This window comes from Chlorocebus sabaeus, chromosome 20 (genome assembly GCF_047675955.1).
Source record: "Chlorocebus sabaeus isolate Y175 chromosome 20, mChlSab1.0.hap1, whole genome shotgun sequence".
Classification (NCBI taxonomy): domain Eukaryota; kingdom Metazoa; phylum Chordata; class Mammalia; order Primates; family Cercopithecidae; genus Chlorocebus; species Chlorocebus sabaeus.
The window spans coordinates 35668619-35692013 of NC_132923.1; the positions used below are offsets into that span (position 1 = coordinate 35668619).

The 23395-nt window shown below is 34.3% G+C and overlaps 1 protein-coding gene across 2 annotated transcripts in view; it reads right to left on the minus strand.

The window, feature by feature from the left end:
• Nucleotides 1–23395, minus strand: part of SLC30A7 (solute carrier family 30 member 7) — an 84779-nt gene that overhangs the window by 48518 nt on the left and 12866 nt on the right. For both annotated transcript variants that reach the window (XM_007977801.3, XM_007977800.3), the window contains exons 4-8: nucleotides 21047–21134; nucleotides 19938–20064; nucleotides 18354–18497; nucleotides 13663–13713; nucleotides 9916–10051 (exon numbers count right to left, since the gene is read on the minus strand). In XM_007977801.3, coding sequence (XP_007975992.1) covers nucleotides 9916–10051; nucleotides 13663–13713; nucleotides 18354–18497; nucleotides 19938–20064; nucleotides 21047–21134 — 546 coding nt within the window. The remainder of the gene's footprint in view (nucleotides 1–9915; nucleotides 10052–13662; nucleotides 13714–18353; nucleotides 18498–19937; nucleotides 20065–21046; nucleotides 21135–23395) is intronic.

Sequence of the window (23395 nt, forward strand, 5' to 3'; positions counted from 1 at the left end):
TGCGCCTGGCCATTAAGCAGTTTCTTATGGGATTGACAGTTCTAAAACTTTTGTGAAAAAGGAATAATACTCTGATTTTTAAATTTTTTCCTTCATTGTAGCTTTTATACTCCAATAAAGTCAATAATGAAACATACAGCATTTCTTAGAAAAACTACAGTTTAAAGATAGCAACAACAAAAATGGTAGGGTTAGATTAAAAGCAGAAATAGCACACTCTGCTGTTTGTCCACAGCTCTTCTTATTTGACATTTTGAGGAGTTTTTGGCTTTAGGGTAAAGAAAAAAATAATACAGTATGCTTGATGTTTAAAAAAGAAACCAAATACATTTCAGCAATGAATTCCTGAATAACTGGAAGATGGTATCTCAGAACACTTTAACTCCAATTTACAAATCCAGTTTACAAATAGACTCCTAATTTACAAATTGGTTGTATTTTAAGGTATTTTTAAGTTGGCTGTTTAAAAATCACCAATTTCCCACAAGAAACAATGCAAAAAGCAGTTAGGTTCTACAGTGAATATTTTAATAGGAGCACAGTACTAAACTCTGATACTAAACTATAGTAACTGAACAGTAAAAATTAAAAAAAAAAAAAAAAACTCAGTGAGTTTCAAATAAGAGCATGGAAAATAAAACCCAATATGCAATCCTAGTAACCAAAAAACCTGCTCCCTCTTCTTTGGCCAGGAGAAAACCTTACCTCTAATACTAGCAGTTACAACCTTTTGGAGGCATTGAGAGTTAAGGCATATTTACGAATTGTGCATGTGTGCATGTATGTGTGTAGTAATGTAATGGCAGAGAGAGGAAATGAATGGAGATTTTGCTTAAGTCAGGAATTTTTAAAATATATTTAATGGTGGTTTACTGGTAGTTGTACTGAATTAATACCTGATACTGTATCCTCAGATCCTAAGAAAGTGTTGATGACAAAGCAGATGTTTCAATAAAAACTACTGAATTTTTGCTATATGATATTCTTACATAATTAGGTTCTTAAGTTCAAAGTTTTATTTACCATTACTATGTTCAGTGTGTTCTTTCCATATTATAAAACCCACTGCCAGCCTTTCTTAACTAGGGTTTCTCATCTGAACCAATGAACACAGAAAATGATCTTAGCGACTATTTCTCAATTCCCCCAAGGATAATACATAACTGTACTTATCTAGATAATAGGTAAGAAGTTAATAATTCCATACAAATTGAGGCTTTATAGAATTAGGGTATTCTTTCCCTATTGAGAAAGGCTGTTAGACGAATCAGTTTTTATAAATGTTCTTACTATGATGGTTTTATATATGGTTAAAGAATACAATAACTATGCAATAATGTTCCCATATGTTCAATTTTACAATACAGGCACATATACAAGCAGCAAGTTAAAATCTTGGCAAACTGTTTACCTTTATCTTAGTCCCCAAAAGTAATAGTTCACAAATTATAACCACTTGAAAGGCAAACCACAAAGGAAATTGTTAGGGAACACCCAAAAACAATTTTGAAAAAAGTAAAATCTCCAGAATGTGTCATATGGTAACTTTCTACATATTAAAAAACCAAAAATGCTTACCTTTTACTTCATACAGGCCACAAATTTATTCTATTCTACTCTTTCTATTTAAATATGAAATCAACAAGATTTATCAAAATCAGTATAGGGTCTAAATCCTGTATTCATGAACAATGATGATCTCTTATAATTTAGAATTTCAAGTCTATCATTTTGTTTCCAATAGTACATATTCTATTTTATACACACCATTATTTATCATTTCTAAAGTCTGTACCTTAGTTTGCCTCTAAAAATTTGTTTCCTCTAAAATTAAGCTACTATTTTAAAACCTTTTAGACCTAACAAAAAGACTTTCTTTTGGTTAAAAAGCTTTTCTTTGTAGTTACAAATGATTTTATGCTATATATATTAAAAAAGTACAAAGTACAACAAGATGGTAACTGGTGAGTTGCAGAAAATTGATAGGGAAAAAAAAAAAAAAAAAACTAGCAAGGCTTCAGAAATACCACACCAGCAACAAAGTATATTTCTACATCCTGCTCAGTTTTATAATTATCCATCATGCATAGGTAACCCTTTCATTTAAGTGAATAAAAAAAAAAATCAAGCTACAGATCTATGTAAATTGCCTCATTTCTAAATCGCAGTCAGATTCAAAGCTACAACTAATTGTTCAGATTTCTGCATTCTAAGTTATGAATTCATCTTCTATCCCAACTCACCTTAGGGAAAAAAGGAGCAGAACTACTCTGAAAGCTCTTATAGGAACCATATTTTCAGAAAATAAAATCATACTCTTACATTATATTCATTCTCCCGTTTTTCATTGGGAAATAAAATTCATCACAATACAACTCAGTTTTACCACAAAATTTATTATCACCCTTTGTGTAGAAAATGTTGGAAAAAAAAAAAAAAACTGTCTTTTTCTAAGAAATCACGTTCACTGTGGAAGTGAAAATGGAACACTGGGCAACCTAGAAGGGATAGACGTGTATTTCCACGGCATGTTTTCAACTGAGCAACAGTAGACCCAGAGAATATATAAGGAGTGCCACTATTTCTCTTGCTATTGATGAACTGCAAATACTGAATATATAAAAATTAATGGTAGTGAAAAATACTTCTTTATACTCTATTCCGTTGATCTTTGAAAGAGTTTTCACTAATTCCTAAAATCAGGCAAATTTTTACCAATTTGAAAAACATCTCAGAGTGACCTCCTTGCAAATACTTCATTATCAGGTATATATTTAAATAAATTCAGTTTGTTTTCTTTTTTAAAAGAAAAAAAGGCTGAACTAGAATTTCTTTATTTTGTACTTTGGAGCTACTTCTTGACTTCCATTAAAAAACTTATACTTTTTTAAGGTCTAAGTCAAAAATGTTGACTTGCCATAGAGAAATTAGGCAAGAGACACAATTTTAAAATTACACTACCCATAGAAAATTAACATTCTGGGAAATATATTCTCTATATATATGAATGCTGATTGGGATCTGGTGTGTACATGCGTGCGCGCGTGCACACACACACACACACACACACACTCCCTCTCTATATATAGTCTCTCCCTCATACATGTAAAGATAAATGCATAGTTTAGACACAGACCTTTTAAAAGAATTTTTCTTATGTGTTTCTCTGTACCTTGTTGTCATTTATTACCATTGAATTTAAGCCTTTGCTGACAACTTAGTCATCCAAAACTTAATATTGACTTAAAATAATGACTATACTATTATCTTTCATCTGAAACCTATGAAAGCTCTCTGACACTGACCAAGCTTAACAATCTACATATAGTAGAAGTTCAATAATTTTTTTTAAATATGCCTAAAAATGATTGTAAAGAAATACTGCTAATAGTGGTTATGCGACCTCTGCGTGTTGCGATCCTAGTTTTTCTTTACTTCTTATGCTTTCCAGTATTTTCAAAATTTTCTACCATGATCACATTTTATAATCAGAAAACTATTAAAAATTTTCTTACAAAGAACATGTCATATGCATAATACAAACAAAAATATTATGAAAAACAAAATAAAACAAAACAAAAGATTCTCAGACTAAAAGAAAAAATCCAAAAGAAAACCCACAAAAATACCAACATGGGTCTCTTAAGGTAATTTTTTCCTTATATTTTTCTATGTTTTACCAAGTTTGTCAACATAATAATTACCATAATTTTAAAAAACTACTTTTAAATATGCAATTTCATTAAATCCTCAGCCTCTTCTCTAAATAGCCATATAGCATGTTCATGCTCTACCTGAAAACTGACCACCAGCGGAAGGTACTGTCTTCCCTAGAGCACGATTAAGACGTGCTGACTCTCCTACACTCCAGTACTGTTGGGGCTTGTGGTAAGGCAGATGTCCTTCTTGCTTGTCACTACCCCTATATATCACAGTTCCTGCTACTTCTTCCCTACGGCACAGTTTCCTTAAGGTTCATGCCATTAGATCATTCCACCCTCTACCCATCTTGATTATCAGGGTTGAAATTCTTGATTGTCCCCCTTCAGTCACTGAAAAATTTGGTAATGGGCTTATTATCTTCCCACCTCTATTCATTACCCTTGATTTACATTATCCATGTGGGCAATCCACCCAACACCGGGTCTCTATATGCTAAGCTATCTTCTGCCCCTATAATCACACCTTAGGCCTTAAGATCTCAATTCCAAGCATCTCATAATCTGAACAACCCTTCCTATTTCTGGATCACTTCCCCTAATACCTCTACTCTTAATACTTCTTCCCAAACAGGGAAGATAGGGTCAGTGGATTAGACTGACCCTATCTTAGGCCACTAAGTGGATTAGACCACTGAACCTAACACTTTTTTTTAAAGCATGCATCAATTACCTTTAAATCTTAATTTCTCACCACTCTAATCCCTGCCTTGCCCCTTTCTCACTGTTAGTACTCACCTGACAAAACCCCAAACCTGTTAAATCCAACTCTCTGTCTATTCCATACCTCTTACCAAGTAGCTGAACAAGACTGAAGAAAAACATACAACTATTCTGGTTGTTTTCACTTTAAATTCATGACCACAAACCTCAAATGGGCCCTCTGTGCTGCCAGGCAATCACACTGCTCCCCTTCACAGCAAAAGGTTTTGAAAAGGAGTTGACTTAGTTGCCATCTCCATTTCCTCCCCTCCCATTCTCTCTTGAAGCTACTCTGTCTGATCAGGCTTTCATTCTCATCACTCTTCTTAGTTCCAGCAGCGCTTAGCAGAGTTGATTAGTTCTTCCTGTTTAACAGGTTTCTTTACTAGCCTTCTGAAACAACAAATGGTTGTATCTTTCTTCCCACCTCGCTGGTCACTCCACTTTACTCTTCTTGATTGCACCTGCCTCCTGACCACCCCCAGGGCTCAGTTCTCAGGTCTCCCCTCCTCTATCAATACACGGTCTCAGGGCAAACTGTGTATTAAAGGCTTTAAATAACATATATAATCTGATGACACCCAAATTTCTATCTTCCACCCCAACCTGCTCCCTGAACTCCAGAGATGCAGATATATAGAAATGTATCTACCACTCTCTGCCCTGCTCATTGCACTCCAGTTACACTGCCCTTCTTGTCATCCTCATATCTGGCATGCTCCTGCCTGTGTGTTTATACTTCAAGTTCTCTCACCAGGGATATTCTTCCTCTGAACAGTCCCATGTCCTTCTGCTCCACCATTTAGTCTCTGTTCCAATATTACCCTATGCAGAAGACTTTCCAAGCCCTTCTAAAATAGTATCTTCTTAGCCTACTCTATGGCATTTGTCACCAACTGACAGTCCATTATCTATTTGCATGTTCATTTGCTTTACTGACTGTCTCCATATCGAAATGTAATCTCCATGAAGGTAGGCCATTTGCCCATGTTGTTCACTGCCTGGCACAGAGTGGGTACTAAAACATTTGTTGAATTTTAAGATACGTGAAACTTTTCTGTTACCTTCAAAGGGTGGGATTATGAGAACCTTTCAACAGGTAAGTTATACAATTCAGTAATGTTTGAAATTTTTACAATAAGAATGTTGATACAGTTTAGATATGTGTGCCTGCCCAAATCTCATACTGAACTGTAATCCCCAGTGCTGGAGGTGGGGCCTGGTGGGAGGTGTTTGGATCATGGGGATATATCCCTCATGGCTTGGTGCTGTCTTCACAATAGTAAATGAGTTCTTTCGAGATTTAGTCATTTAAAAATGTGTGGCATCTTCTCCCCATATCTGTTTCTCTCTCTTTCTCTCACAATGCTACATGCCTGCTCTGCCTTCACCTTCCACCATGACTGTAAGCTTCCTGGGGCCTCCCCAGGAGCTAAGCAGATGCCAGCACTATGCTTTCTGTAATGCCTACAGAACTGTGAGCCAATATGACCCCTCTTCTTTATAGACTACCCAGTCTCAGGTGTATCTTTATAGCAATGCAAGAAATGACTAATACATATGTAATTGCGTATCAGAAAAACAAGAGCAAATTAATAAAAATATTAAAGCTTAACAATAACAAAAAGGAATCCAATTATATGACCTGAAACTATGTATTCACGTAAGTTACAGAGAAGTTTATAAGTAGGTCAGTAGGACCTAGACAAGGATGACAAATAAGTTTTACCTTGGAAGCCAACTGTAGTTGGCTGGCTGTGGTTGCTTGAAGCACTATATTGAAAGGGCCCCTGACACTACATCAGTTTTAGCAGGCAGGAGTACCATACTGAGGGATATTTTCCAGGAAAACAGAAGGGGTGGGAACAATGGCATTCATGCTAGATGAATTCCGATGCCAGATGAATGCCACTCCATGACTTTGAATCCAGGTGTGGACTATTTTCAACCCTTTCTCTTCAGTTGTCTGCTCCCAAGAATGCCTATTTGTACACTCTTTGTCTATCTGAAATCTCCATATCAATGTCTGAGAGATCTCAAACTTACATCCAAAACAGAACTTTTGATCTACAGTCCCCTTTAAAAACAAAAACATTACCTTTCTTCCAGTCCCCTCTCTTTCAGTAATGACACCTCATTCACTCAGCTGCCCAGATAAAAACTCTAGAAACTATCCTTAATTCCCCTCTTTCACTCAGCCCTAACCCATACATTTATATTCTCAAGCAAATCTTGTTAGCTGTACCCCAAAGCATTTTCTAACTTTTCTGTGTCTCTCCATTTCTAAGGTTAGTACCTAAGACCAAGACACCATGGCCTCTCACCTGGTCCACTTTAATATAATAGCCTTCTAGCTGGTCTACCTGTTCTCGCTTGTGCCCCCTTACAATCTATTATCCATACAGCAGCCAAAATCATTTTTTAAAATGAATACCCGTATTGTGTCCCACTGCACTTGGAATAAAATCCAAACTCCTAACCCTAGGTAGTCTTCCCCAGTCTATTTCTCCAACTTTATCTCAAACCACTTTCCTCTTACTCCCTATGCTTCAGCCATGCTGGCCTCCTTTGAGTATCAAAACTGCTTTCACCACTAGGCTTTTCTGCCAACTGATCCCTAGACTAGAATGTTCTTCCTCTGATAAGCTTTTCTTATGACAATAAGATCTCATGTTAAAGGCCCCTTCTTCAGAAGTCTTCCAGATCTACTCAATTTAAAGTGGCAACTCAAGTCACTATCATATAATCCTATCTTAAATCTACACAATACAAGTAACTATTTGGCATTTGAGCAGTCTAATTTATCAATTTGTTTGTTGTCTCACTCCCCTATTATAATATAGGATAAAGACAGTGAAGATCCTAAGATTAAGTAGGCGAGAGGCCTACTTAATATTTAGTGAAGATGATTCGTGCAGTTTATAATGTGTGTCATATTCAGTAAAACAAGTTTACTTTGTGTGTCTGTGTGTGTTTATTTATTTATATTAGAGGAATAAATGAATAAGAACAGAACTAAGTAAGAATTCCCAATTTGGAATTAAAGTAATTCTCTGAGGTTGAAAAAAACCCACAAATTTGTTTTGATTCAAATTCAAAGTGTACCAATATATATACACATACTTTTTTTCGCCAGGGAGAATTAGGTGCTGACTAAAACAATGAAAAAACAATTTGCCCTAATGGAGCTCAAGGGCAATAACAAACAGGCTATGGTAAGTAAATGCCATGAAAAGGGTACTACAGTATAAGGTGCTATATGTACACTTAACCAAACCTGGGAGGTAGAGAATCAGGAAATGCTTCCCAAAGAAATGCCATTTAAACTGAATCTGATCTAAAGGATGAGTAACTGTGGGAAGGGGTGGGGGTGTAGCAAGGAAGACATGAAATATAAGAGTATTTTGAATAGAGGAAAGATGAGCAAAGCCCACAATCCGGAGAGCTGACAACATACTCAGGGAACTAAAACTAATTTACTGTGGCTAAGAGCAAAGTATGAATTGAGAAGTACTGAGAGAGACCAAAGAGGTCAACAAGGGTTATATATTACGAAGTCTGTTAAGGAGTTCGGACTCTATCCTAAGGGTAAGAGTCATTAAAGGATTTAAATAATTTTTATATGTAATATAATCCTTATTAACAAAAGATAATTTTAGCCAATGTGAAGTGTTTAGAGGGAGACAGAAAGGTCAACCTTGAGATTGTTACAGTTTTCTAGGCAAGACATAATTGTAGCCAGAATTAGAATAGTAAGAGTGGAGACAAACAAAAGTGAATATTAAGATTCTACTCTAAGAAGTATTAGAAGCAGTTAAGTGAACACTAAAAGCACAAATAAAGAGGTATAGTTGTAACAGTGAATAAATTACCAAAAGTCAGATTTCACAGAACATGGGACATCTAAGTTGAAATTTCAAGAAGGTACAGTAAGATTTCCAAAGAAGAAGAAAAGGCATTTCAAATTTTATGAAATCCTTTTATTTTCCTTTTTATATAGAGACAGGATCTTACTCTGTCACCCAAGCTGGAATGCAGGAGCACCATCATAGCTATCTGCAGCGTCAAACTCCTGGGCTCAAGAGATCCTCCTGCCTCAGCATCCCAAGTAGCCAAAGTGCTAGAATTATAGTTGTAAGCTACTGTGCTGAGCCTACAACGGACTTTTATGTAGCAGAGTTATTTCCCTGTTCAAATACTTAGAAAAAATTTAAAAATCATCTGTATGTTTAAAATGTATATCCTATTTTTTTAGGCAGAAGCTTTAAAAAAATCTCCATTTCTGACTCATCTTACATTATGATTTCATCATATTCTATTAAATCTATCCTAATAAACTATGAGCTATAAAAATCTTGAGTCTGGCCTCCAGCAGATCTTTGTCATCATTATAAAAGCTTTCCTGACAGTAAAATTACAATGAAAAAATAAAAATAGTCCAGTCAAGACATATACAGTGTATATGTAAATTTTTAAATAACTGAAGACTTTAAAATAATGGAACATATTGTTTTATCATTATAAACATTAGACCAATAATAAAATGTATCTCAGGATGAGTTAAACTTAAATGATAACAACTGTACAATCTAATTCAGCAAATATTTATTGAGAATTTATACACCTATACACATACATCTTTCCATATACATTGGTACTATAGTAGGCAATAGAAAGATAAAGAGCTAGGAGGCAGATGCTGCCTCAAGAATTTTGTAAGCTAGATGGGAAGAAAGACATAATTCATTTAAGGTAGCACTTTTACAAGACTTCTACAATGATAATGTGACTTTATGAATAAAAATGGTTCTAGCAGGAGACTTTGATATTCTTTTGCATTTAATAATGTAAGATGCAGATGTCAAAGAATTAATACACTAACTATAGTGAACATATTTTATATTTCCATTATTTTATTCTATAGATGTAATGTTGGATTCAAGAAAATTACTACTGATTTGAATTATGACCAAAAAGTTTAACTGCCAAATATCAAAAAGAAACATCAAACTCTAGGTAAGAAATACATGGCAACACAGAAGACATATGAAGATGAAAAGAGTATCTGGCTGGGCGCAGTGGCTCATGCCTGTAATCCCAGCTCTTTGGGAGGCTGAGGCAGGTGGATCACCTGAGGTCAAGAGTTTGAGACCAGCCTGGCCAACGTGGTGAAACCCCATATCTACTAAAAATACAAAAATTAGCTGGGCACTAATGTACAGCCGGTTGCGGGTGCCTGCAATCCCAGCTATTAGGGAGGCTGAGGCAGAAGAATTGCTTGAACCCAGGAGGCGGAGATGGCTGTGAGCCGAGATCGTGCCACTGCACTCCAGCCTGGGTGACAGACAGAGACTCTGTCTGTCAAAAAAAAAAAAAAGCAAGCAAAGGAAAATCAACATAATTACATAATTATTTGTATTTTAGATCTATAATTTAAGTAACATATTTATCTCCTGGTCTCACTTTAATACTTGAAAGTAACAATAACACTTACCTTACAACTATAAGAATGGCTATAAGAATTGAACAGATAGGATCTGCTATCATCAGACCAAAATTTTGCATCATGATGGCAGAGGCAATTACACCAATACTTCCAAGAGTATCTGCTAGGATATGTAAAAATACACCTAGAAATAAACCATCATAAAAATCAAAACAGTCTTTTGGTTAATTTAAAATAAAAATATATCCTAGAGCTATACTCTTAATTTTATATACAAAAAACTAGATACCAATATCAAAAATAAGTAAGTATGTATATTCACCATTTAGTAACCATGTAATAGTACATTTATGAATTAAAATCAATTTTTCTGTTTCAAATCAACAGGGGTTGAAATATCTGACTGGTAAATCATACTTTTTCTTAATGATATAAATGAAGTAGAGAAGTAAGTTGATTTTAAAAATTATTTGTGAACATTCACCTCTGGCTAAAAGGAGTCCAAAAGTCAATAATTTGTTATGGGAAGGAAACAGCATTAGGCTAAAAGAACTGGTCAAGAAACATTTTAACTATAGATATACGTACATACAGAGCCCTCTGCTGGTGATTAAAATTATTACCATTTGGGACTATAATTTCCTATAAACCATAACTTATCCTGTTACACTTATTAATTATCCTAAAAGCTCTATCTAAATTGGTTACATACTATACTCAGAGGTGATGTGAAAGCAGGTGCTAATTTCAGTATTTTTAAATAAATATAAAATACATGTTGAACTTTTAATAATTAAATATTAAATTGGTAGGATACTGATGTTATACTGATATTCTAAGAACTTAGACATTTAATAAGTCAAAGTTGCCCAGAAAACCATTTAAGATGTCAAGATTTATGTACAATATTTTCTGGAAAAACTCAACTAAGACAAATTATTCAACGTTTAGATATTTAATACAAAATTTCTACATAGCAAAACATTCTTTTAAACTTCAACCATGTCTTGCTAAAAATAGAACATTCTTCAATATCATCACCTGCCCTATCTGAAAAGAAATAGTTAATGCATAAAAAGCATGTATCTAGTTGAGAAATACCTGAGTTTTCGTTTTTAGTATTCACTGCACAAAAAAAGGTGAACTATAATTATTTGGAGGTACAGAAATACAAACTTAAATTCAAGAAATGTTCTCAAAACTTAAAAATTGACTGCTAATGAGTCAAATCAAATCTTGTGTTCTGGGAAACTATACTTCATTTTTCTGTCACTGATGGAAATTTATATCAAATATTATATTAAATATAAATCATCCCTCACTACCTACATATACCTTTTCATTTACATACAGTTTAACTCTATTATTATAACTCTTCTTCAAAAAGAACAGTTCTTTAAGAACTCTCTTAAAAATTTTTCCAAAACAAAAGAATTTTGTCATACTTACAGACATACTTATACAGATTTTTGTCATACTTATAGAATATTCAGTTCCTGTCAGGTATTTCAAATAGCAGTGAATTAAATAGGTTAATAATGTTGGGGCCACTTTAACTTTTAAAAACTAAAACTGGAAAAAATAATACACATCAAAGCAGATTGAAGGTCCCTAACTACAAACTCTTATGTATGATATATGCTTTTAAACCTTTATATCCTTTAATCAGTGTTTTGGTAGAATACAAAATGAAAATAACTCTAAACATGAAAGGAAAAAGAAAATAATGATTTATTCTTGATTTTCCTTAGACTGGAAAGTCCCTGGCTACAATTTATTTTCTAACCTGAAAACTGGTTAGATTAGTAAGTGTCTGGTTTTATTAGTAAGTGTCATTAAAACTATCTAAGCCCTTCTTACTATATATACTGTTTAAGAAAAAAATCACTAAGAAAGAAATATAAACAAGGATGTTTAACTTATACAAAGTTAAAAGTCTTAGAAGATGTGGTAGGATACTGATAACCTAACCCCCCAAAACCTTAGTAAGCCAGGGGTCAAAATGTAGCAAATAATTGAAAAACTTAATTAATTCAAGTTTTTTATGTATGAGTATCTATCTACCTGGTCATTTTACAAGAAGTTTTTAATGCCAGCTGGTTATTTCTGTTCTTCAGCTATTTACTGGGTTCTTCAGCCACCATAAATTGATAAATATTCAGAAAATATAAACTTATTTTCATAATAACTTATATAAAAGAGAATTAGGAAGGCAAATCTAACTTCCTTTCCTCCAACTTGTGATGACTTTCAAAATTAAATTCCTATTATCAAGGCTAACTTATACTACTTGATACAGATGCATCAAACATGCATGATTATATGCTATTTCAGCAAATGTTATTCTAAAACAATTCCATATTTTGTAAATGGAAAACTTGTGCTTGGAAGACACATTTAAGCCTTCTGAAAATAAATTTCTCAGTATGAAGGAATATATTCACAGTGAAAAATAAAAAACGAGAGTTATATAAAGAAATAGTGAAGAAAAATATGTGTACTTGAGATTGGATAAGGCCATTCAGAAAGTCAGACGGAAGTCAAAAGTTAATAAAGGCAAGTAGATAGCTGGAAATTAGGAAACCCTGACAATAAAGTCTCAATGGAAACTCAGAGCCAGAGATTGGTTCATAACCACCCCCCCAACAAAAACAAAACAAAACAAAACAAAAACTAATATAATTCATAGACAGGATTGATTTTCTCTGGCTTGTAAAACTTTGTAATATACAATTTTACACAACATGTAAGCTCCTACAGGTATTAGCTATTGATGGCCTACAAATATGATGGAGTCCTCACTTTGCATTAAATTTTTAGCTCTAAATTTTCCCACAACATAAAAACATATTAAATATTATTCTTGGAAAAACTATGTAATAATCCTGTAAAAGCAAATATACTACTACAGATAGTCCTCGACTTAAAAGGATCAACTTGTGACTTTTTGGTTTCATGATGGTGCGAAAGCAGTATGCATTCAATAGAAACTATACTTCAAATTTTGAATTTTGATCTTCTCCCGGGCTAGCAATAATGTGCTATGATCATCTCTCGTGACGCTGGGCAGCAACAGCAGGCAGCAGCTGCCAGTCAGCCATGCAATCACAAGGGTAAACAACTGATATTGTACTCTATAGTGGACTGTATTAAATAAATGACATGATATTCAACACTTTATTACAAAATAGGCTTTGTGTTAGATGATTTTGTCCAACTGTAGGCTAATGCAAGTGTTCTGAACACACTTAAGGTAGGTAAGGCAAAACTATGATGTTCAGTAGGTTAGGTGTATTAAATGCATTTTCAACCCACAGTATCTTCAACTTACCACAGGTTTATTAGGACACAACCCCACAGTAAATCAAGAAGCATCTATACAATGTTTATAGTCACGGGCGTGGGTATTACTTGTATTTAAGCAGAATAGTTTCTGAATCTTCTTCTTTTGAGACGCGAGTCTCGCATGTTCCCCAGGGTGGTCTCAAACTCTTGGGTGCAAGCAATTCTCCCACCTCAGCCTCCTGAGTAGCTGGGATTGTGGGGACATGCCAACTACACCCAGCTCAATATTTTGCTTTTATTATCAAATTAGAGAAAACAGTCAAGTGATAATTAAAAGAATGTCTGCTAATATATCTAATAGTATATAAAAAATCATCACTAGAAAGGCTAACACTAAACACAAACACTATGTTACATATTTTTCTTAAAGGAAAACTTCAGACAACTAAAACTTCAAAACTATAAAAGCAGTTTCAAAAAACTAAGAAACACAAAGATTGTTTGTCATACCTTGTAAAATCTGTCTGCTGGGTCCTGTTGTTTCTTTTAAGGAGGGGCCATCTGTAGAGAATTAAGTTATTTTAAAACATGTTTTCAATTCCTTATTCAAATTTTTACAATTCAGAGTCATTTTCACTCAAATGTATCATGAAGAATGCATGGCTATACAGCCGTATCAAACTTACAAATTTACTTTTAAAATGTAATGAAATAATTGAGTGGAGGTAAATTTAGCAGCGGTAGTTCTAAAATTCATCAAAGGTATGGAGTATTTCAGAAATTATTGTATTAAAAAGATTAAAAGCACAGGAAATTAAAAACATTGTGAAAATTTCCCAATATTCATAAAATATCTTTTAATACTTTTTTACAACTGGAAAATTCAGAGAAAACCAAATGTACTGCTTGAAGTTATGAGGTCCAAGAAACGAAGCCAGGATAGAAAGATAACTCGACTATGGTAAATAGTTTTTCAACAGCTTCTAGATTAATGTGGCAAATTCTTGATACAGAAGAGATAAAAATAATTTTTTTCATTTTGTCTTTATGATGAAAAAAATGCTATAATTTCTATCTTTAAATATCTTGAAAATTACTAATCAGCTTTAACATTAAAGCACAAAAATACAGGAAAACAAGGCAAAAGATGATCAATATTTGCTTAAACAGATTATCAGGAAGGCTGACAAGCTTTCTAATCACAACTAACAAAGTACCTGCTATCATCATTTGTTCATGGCCCACAGCACAGTACCTTATCAGTACAGCTTTTATAGAGCACTGTAACAATGTTGTGCAATAATGTAACAAAAGAAATATAAAAGCATAACACCATATAATATTTCCTATCTAGATATTGTACTGCTGTGTGGGAATGAAGAAGTAGCTACCCTGAAAAATCCAGCTGATAGCCAAAAGTGTGAGAGATATGCAATTTTTCAACATTATTTTGGGATGCATGTGAGCAAAAAAGTTGGAAAAGCAAGGTTTTAAAGCATGCCAGTGTAACTATTATAAAAATACAGCATATTTTAGAGACTGACACAGGCAACAGGCAAAAATAGACAAGTAGGATTACATCAAATTAAAAAGCTTCTGCAAGGCAAAGGAACCAAATAACAAAATGAAAAGGCAACTTACAGAATGACAGAAAGTATTTGCAAACTATGTATCTGATAAAATATATACAGAACTCACAATCAACAGCAAAGTAAATAAATAACCTGATTTTAAAATGGTCAAAGAGTCATAGAACATTACATGTTCTCACTTATTGTGGAGTATAAAAATTCAAAACAATTGAACTCATGGATGCAGAGAGTAGAAGGATGGTTACCAGAGGCTGGGAAGGGTAGTGTGGTTGCTGCTAGGGGAGAGGGGATAGTTAATGGGTACAAAAAAAAATAAAGAATGAATGAGTAAGATCTACTATTTGATAGGACAACAGGGTGACTACAGTCAATAATAATTGTACCTTTCAAAATAACTAAAAGAGTATAACTGGATTGTTTGTAACACAAAGGATAAATGCCTGAGGATACCTCATCTCCATGATGTGATTATTTCACACTGCATTCCTGTATCAAAACATCTCATGTACCCCATAAGAATATACACCTACTGGTTGGGTGCGGTGGCTCACACCTGTAATCCCAGCGCTTTGCGAGGCCAAAGCAGGTGGATCACGAGGTCAGGAGATTGAGATCATCCTGGCTAACACAGTGAAACCCTGTCTCTACTAAAAATACAAAAAGTTAGCTGGGCGTGGTGGCACATGCCTGTAATCCCAGCTACTTGGGAGGCTGAGGCAGGAGATTCACTTGAACCCAGGAGGCGACGTTGCAGTGAGCCGAGATTGCACCACTGAACTCCAGCCTGGGAGACAGAGTGAGACTCTGTCTCAAAAATAAATAAATAAATAAATAAATAAATCATAAGAATGTACACCTACTATGTACCCACAAAAATTAAAAATAAAAAAATTTATAAAAAAAATAAAAATAATAATAAATGGCCAAAGGAATCAAATAGACATTTCTCCAGAGAAAACATACAAATGGCCAACAGGCTCAACATCACTAATCATCAGGGACATGCAAATCAGAATCACAATAAGATATCATATCATACCTGTTAGGATGGCTATTACCAAAAAACCAAAAGACAGTAAGTGAGGGCAAAGCCGTGGAGAAAAGGAAACCCTTGTTTCCTTTTCTTTTACTGGTGGCAATGTAAACTGGTGCAGATATTATGGAAAACAGTATGGAGAGTCCTCAAAAAAACAATAATAGAACTACCGTATGATCAGCAAACTGGGTATATACCCATGAGAACTGAAATCAAGATCTCAAAGAGATATCTGCACTTCCATATTCACTACAGCATTATTCACAATAGCCAAGACATGGAAGCAACCTAAATGTCCATCAATGGATGAATGGATAAAGCAATGTGGTATATACATATAACGGAATATCATTCAGTATCATTTCTTTCTTAAAGAAAGAAAGAAATCCTTCTAATTTTGACACATGAGTGATCCTGAAGGACATTATGCTAAGTGAAATAAGCCAGACACAGAAGGACAAATACTACATTTATACCACTTTTATGAGGAATCTAAAACAGTCAAACTCATAGAAATAGAGAATAGAACAGTGGTTGCCAGTGGCTGGAGGAAGTTGGAAATGGGGAAATATTAGTCAAAGCGTACAAAGTTTCAGTTGTGCAAAATAAATAGGTCCTAGGGATTTGTATGGCATAGTGCCCATAGCTAATACTGTATTGTATACTTAAAAATCTGCCAAGAGTGTAGATCTTATGTTAAGTGCTCTTACTGCAAAAGTGAAAGAAAGAAAGAAAGAAAGAAAGAAAGAAAGAAAGAAAGAAAGAAAGAAAGAAAGAAAGAAAGAAAGAAAGAGAAAGAGAAAAACAAAGAAAGAAAGAGAAAGAAAGGGAAAGGGAAAGGAAAAGGGAAAGGGAAAGGGAAAAGGAAAAGGAAGAAGGAAGGAAGGAAGGAAGGAAGGAAGGAAGGAAGGAAGGAAGGAAGGAAGGAAGGAAGGAAGGAAAGAAAGAAAGAAAGGGAAGGGAAGGGAAGAGAATTGAGAGTAGGAGGAAACTTTCAGTGGGAATGGATATGTTTACTGGAGAAATCATGGTGGTTTCATGGGTGCATACTTACCTCAAACTCATCAAGTTGTATACATTAAATATTTATCTCTTTCCATATGTCAATGTCAATCATATCTCAATAGAGTAGTTAGAATTTTTTTTTTTTTTTTTTTTTTAAGACAGAGTCAGCTCTGTTGTCCAGGCCGGAGTGCAGTAGCATGATCTCAGCTCACTGCAACCTCCACCTCCTGGATTCAAGCTATTTTCTAGCCTCATGGAAAAATTTCAAAGATTGAAAAATGAAGGGCTTAGAAGGCTCACTCGCCAAGGTCCCTTTCATATTTTAAATTCTAAAGCTGTAGGATTCTGTCTATGTTGCAAATACAAGATAATGCTTTTTTTTTTTTTTTTTTTTTTTTGAGAAGGAGTTTCACTCTTGTTGCCCAGGCTGGAGTGCAATGGCGCGATCTAGGCTCACAGCAACCTCTGCCTCCCGGGTTCAAACCATTCTCCTGCCTCAGCCTCTGGAGTAGCTGAGATTACAAGCATGTGCCACCATGCCCAGCTAATTTTGGGTTTCTGCACGTTGTCAGGCTGGTCTCAAACTCCGGACCTCAGGTGATCCACCCGCCTCGGCCTCCCAAAGTAGTGGGATTACAGGTGTGAGCTACCACACCCGGCCAATACAAGATAATACCTAAGTATACACTCTATTGAGAGTAATCAAATTGTGTCACCCAAGCAGCTTCTATTAAGCTATACTTTATAAACTATGTAAAATATAATTCAAAATAAAATATTAAGTTGATAAACACCTCGTAAGTTAGTACCCAATGCTATAAAAGTAAGCATCCAAAGATTTCTAAAAAAAATATAGAGGTAAACATCAGGTGACAGACATCAAAAATTATAATACAAATGTGAAAAACTGAAAACCTCTACCATATTTTTATAGGCCAATATAGCACAAAAGGCCTCATGATGCTTAAAAAATTATGATTTTCATTTCCTAAAATGCAATTGCTCCTCATTCACTAACACTCATTTAAAATAGTGACATTTGGGGGGAGGGAAGGGGGGATGGTTAATGAGCACAAAAAAAATAGTTGAATGAATACGACCTAGTATTTGCTAGAACAGAGTGACTATTGTCAAATTGCAATCTCATTGCACATTTTAAAATAACTAAGAGTATAATTGGATTGATTTTAACACAGGATAAATGGTTGAGGGGATGGAAACCCCATTTACCCTTATGTGATTACTATGTATTACATGCCTGTACCAAAATGTCTCATGTAACCCATAAATATATATACCTACTATGTACCCACAAAAATTAAAAATAAATATATAAGAGAGTGGCACTGTATTATGATACACCCCCTGGAAAAAAGCTAGCATCCACTGCCTTATACTGAGTTAATTTCACGCTATACAAAAAATAAACTAGCCCTGGGAGCCATTTAGACTGATTCATTAGAAAAGAAGTTGATTATCTTTTTAATAAACTATTTCAACTAGGAAAAGTAATCCACAAAACTCTTGTTTATTTGGAGCCTATCCATTTGTCTTTAGGCTGTACTCACCATGAGAATGAAAGTGTCCATGTCCGTGAGCATGATCATGGCTATGAGCAGCACCATGTTTCACTTCATGGCTATGGCAATGATCAACATGGCCATGTGCCTGATCTAGAGCACCATTAAAAAAGGAATGACTGTGTCCATGGCCTAGAAGACAAAGTGTTAGTACAGAAGGTATGTAAAAATATATAAATGGTTACAATTATACTGACACTAGTACAAAGAATAAGCTCTAAACTCAGATCAATTCAATAAACATTTACTTGTAAAAAGTGTTATAGGTTTATTAAAACAATCCTAAGTTCCTGCTATGGAGTACCAAAAGGTAATGAAAGCATAGAGGAAAGTAATAGACATTACTGGAAATGAAAATAAGTACTGACTAGAAGTATACAGATATATCCAAAGAGGTCAGATAATGTTATTCATTCATTTGAGAAATATTTATTTGTAACATTTTATATTATAGGAATCATTCTAGGCACTGGAGATTAGGCAGTAAACAACAAAGACAAAATTCATGGCCTAAAGTTTTCAAAGTACTCTTACACACACTAATAAAGATTAACAAGACATATGCAAATACTCACATTGAGGCAGACACAAGAAAGTTGCTGCATTTGGTAACAGAATCAGTAAAATTACATTAAAGCAGGTAGAAAAAGCTAAATGCAAAAGAACGCAGAATCCTCTCTCCACAGCATACTTAAAAACGACTAAACCACTGAGAAGCATCTTATACAAGCTATTCTAAAGGACAGAAAAAGAGTGGATGCTATCCAAGTCTTTTATCACTTTTACAAAAATTCTAAATACCAGTAAATTAAATCTAGCACTGCACCATATGAAAAAATCATGACTATCAGGATCTCCAAGACATATTTACATAGTACATTTCATAAACACACACTCTTTTTTTTTTTTTTAAGACAGTCTTGCTCTGTTAGTCAGGTTGCAGTGCAGTGGCATGATTTCGGCTCACTGCAACCTCCGCCTCCCGGGCTCAAGCGACTCTCCTATCTCAACCTCCTGAGTGGCTAAGACTACAGGCATGCGCCACCATGCCTGGCTTTTTTTTTTTTTTTTTTGAGACGGAGTCTCGCTCTGTCGCCTAGCATGCCTGGCTAAATTTGTATTTTTTTGTAGAGATGGGGTTTCGCCATATCGCCCAGGCTGGTCTCAAACACCTGGATTCAAGTGATCCACCTGCCTTAGCCTCCCAAAGTGCTGGGATTATAGGTGTAAGCCACTGTGCCCAGCCCACACAAAACTTTCTGATAAGTAGATTTGTTTTGTGGTTTTCCGATATTTGTTTATCTTATATAAATGATATCACACTAAAAAGATAAGTTAATGAGGTCTGGTGGGATCCATGATAACAAGCACAGCTCTGAGAAGGCACTGAGATGGAGGGGCATAAAGAAGTGAAAGGGATAGTTCAGGAAGATATTCATATAGTCTGTTGACATATTACTTTTGTTATCAGAAATCAATATAGTTTAACTTAAATTAACAATTCTCTCAAGTAAATAATTATGACAGAAACCTAGTAGAAAATGAAGAAACAAAGCGTTCTAACCGTCATACCAGAGCCATGAGAATGTCCATGACCTCCATGTTTGAAAACAAATATTCCTATTAGGTTTACCACAAACCCAAGAATGGAAACAAGTAGCAGTCTCTCATGGTGGACATCCGGAGGGGCCAATGCTCTCTAGAAAACAAACAAATGGCATTGATATTATTTCTGATTGATCAACTAACAAAATTATAAGACAATATTAAACACTTTCAGTTATTTTTGGAATTAAAAGCACTAAAAAAGCCTCCCAAAACAGTTCATAGAAATAAAACCAGTGCTCCCATACTGCAGAAAAACTAACAATTACTATTTTACAATACATATAAATGTTTAAAAGCATAAATATTTCGTCCAAAACTTGTTCTTATTTGGTATCTTAAAATGCTGCCTTTCATGGCTCACGTCTGTAATTCCAGTACTTTGGGAGGCTGAGGCAGGCGGATCACCTGAGGTCAGGAGTTCAAGACCAACCTGATGAAACATGGTGAAACCCCGTCTCTACTAAAAAAAAAAAAAAAAAAAAAAAAAAAAAAAATTAGCTGGGCATGGTGGTGGGCGCCTGTAATTCAACCTACTCGGGAGGCTGAGGCAGGAGAATCGCTTAGACCCAGGAGGCGGAGGCTGCAGTAAGCCAAGATCGTGCCACTGCACTCCAGCCTGGGCAACAGAGCGAGATTCCATCTCAAAAAATAAAAAAATAAAAAATAAAAATACTGCCTTTCATTTTAAGTTCACTAATCTTTACATTTTCTTCCTTTTTAAAAAATACACCAAATGTTAAAGATTCACTGGCAAAACCCTCAGGTTCTAATTTCTTTAGAAATACTTCCCTATTGACCTCACTATCCAGATTGTACCTCTACATTTCATAGTGTTAACACTTCATCCATAACTTGTAAAGCACTATCATTTAATTGTTTTCAAATCCAAGAAGATTCATATACATTTAATTTTACAACTATTTTGCAAGTTCCTCTTGTACGCACATAATATCTAATCCAAGATTGTTCACGATATTTAATAATAGTCGGAAAAAGCTGTTATATATCTTTAATTAATAAACATTTTCATTACAGAAATGTAATTTATTGACTTTAATCATTATCTACTATACCTCAACTCCTTCTGAGAAAATAAAAAAAGCAGTGAAGATCAAAAATAGGCCATTGACAAAGCCAGCCAGAACTTCCGCTCTAACATACCTAAAGAGGAACAAAGTCAATAACTTAATTCTTGTGTTATGTCTTAAAAATTAAATCATAAAATTACATACATTCAGAGATTCCAAACCATATTATATGGTTATAAGTGGTTAGCAAAGTCCTAGTGTTTATAGTACAGTGCATTTTATTTTATATACAGTAGAAATGAGGAAATGAATTATTATGAATTGTTTAAAAGCAGAATGCCACAAAACACAGATTTTTACAAGCCAATCAAAAGACCTTCTGAAGAGTAAGTAGTTTTAGAAAGACCTTTCACAGAAATTTAAATCTCAAGTTGTTACTGGAGAAGGAAAAACAGAACCAGACAAGTGGACAAACAAAGAAGGATCAACAGATAAAAAGTAAAACAAAGGGTCTGGAAAAGGGTTTTTTTTTAAACTTATTAATTTCTCTTTTTCTAAGAACTCCTTATGCTTTCTGCTTTGTACCTTTTAGCTTTCAAATCTTTGGAAAGTAGAGCTTTGATCTGAAGGAAAATAAAATTATTTCTGATCTATCCCAGAGACAACTTGAGATTTATATTTCTAACACTTTTTCTAAGATTAATAAATTTAGCATAAACTTTCAATTACCTATTTTTAGAACCAATTTTAGCTTCACATAATTCTAATTAAACTGTTTTTAAAATACCTGTCTTTTGTTCCATGGAGTTCTGAAGCTTTCTGCTTCCTACCTGTGTGAAGCATTGGGGAAAGATTTTATTTTTCCATACGGTGTATTTGGCTTAGTTAAAGTAATCAGGAACAACTTTAACTTAGCATTTTTACATGTTCAAACATCATTCAAAGGATGCTAACAGCAGTTAACCACTTTGGTCCTTAAACAATATAATGAGAGCATCAAAACTCATGCTTTTCCTAGGTTTCTATGTTAACTTCTAGGTAATACAATTTTTACTATAAAAATATTTTTAAAGAGAATTCCTGAAAATGTACTCTAATAAGTTATGTTGGAGTTTGTCCTGTCAAGTGCATTCCAACATAGCATGTATTTCTATCCCAGAAATAATGCATATTTCTATCTTCTAACACATTCAAATAACATATTACTTGTCAAAACATTTTTTTTTTTTCTGGAGAAAAGTTCATTAAATTCAAATAATTTGCAGCCAGCATTCCATAACCTACACTTAGGAATTTATGTAATAAATAAGTAGGGTTACTATCCAAAAGTAAAAAGTATTTTCTTTTAATCTACCTTTGTAGTCCCATAACTAATGCTTGACTGAAAGTCTTTTGTGCTTGAGTTCTACCAGATTTCAAGATCAAAGGCAAGAATGTTTTTCAGGCATTTTTTTGTTACTAATTCCTAGCTTAGTAGGTGTGCTCCCTAAGTGCAGATAAACTGTTGGAGTGATTTAATTAGCTTGAGTTTAAGATATATTTGTTAAACTTGGTTGTAGGTTCAAAACAAAAACTCATGAAAACTAAACACACTTGCCTTTACAAATAACTGTGTTTACTTAACAGATTGAGAAGGTCTTAGAATGAGAACATGCAATTCATGAATGTGCTGTTGCCTAATTAAGTATGGTTAGTGTTTAGATTCTTGAGCCAGGAAGAAAAATAGAAAAGATTTAAGTATAGGTACATATGGATATACGCACGTATGTACGTATCTGTCTACCTACTGGATGTATATTACTTTTATGCTGGCTTTGCTCTTTAAAAAATAAGAGTGTGGCAAGACACAAAGATGACTTTTATTTAAAGAAATACTTAAGAGTCCTTGCTTGCTCTCATATTCCCCAACTCTTTCTTCTATTGCAGAGTCAGTCCACTACCGCGGTTATCCTGAATTGGGAGGGTTTTATGAGAATTCAACTCCATGTTTAACATGAATTAATCAGTGTCATTTTGATATACTGCCACCAGTAGTTTACAAATGATGCTACTTATTACTATACCAATTATTCATAGTGTTAAATATTGTACCAGCTTTTATTCTTTAATCTTACCCAAAAGAAAACATACACACACACACACATACACACACACACACACACAAACACATACAGAAGGAGAGGACAGGATTAAATTAAAAGTGGAAAGAATATTATTCTCTTATATCAACTAGCTAAAGCTGAATATTAAAATCTGCTATGGTACTGAAGGTATTCAAAGCTATTCCTAAAATCCATTTTAGAGCAGGAGACAATATATTCTAAATTGGAAACAAAAGAAACTCTAAGCATTAAAGAACTGAGAATTTTTAATAGTCGGCTACTGTTTATTCAG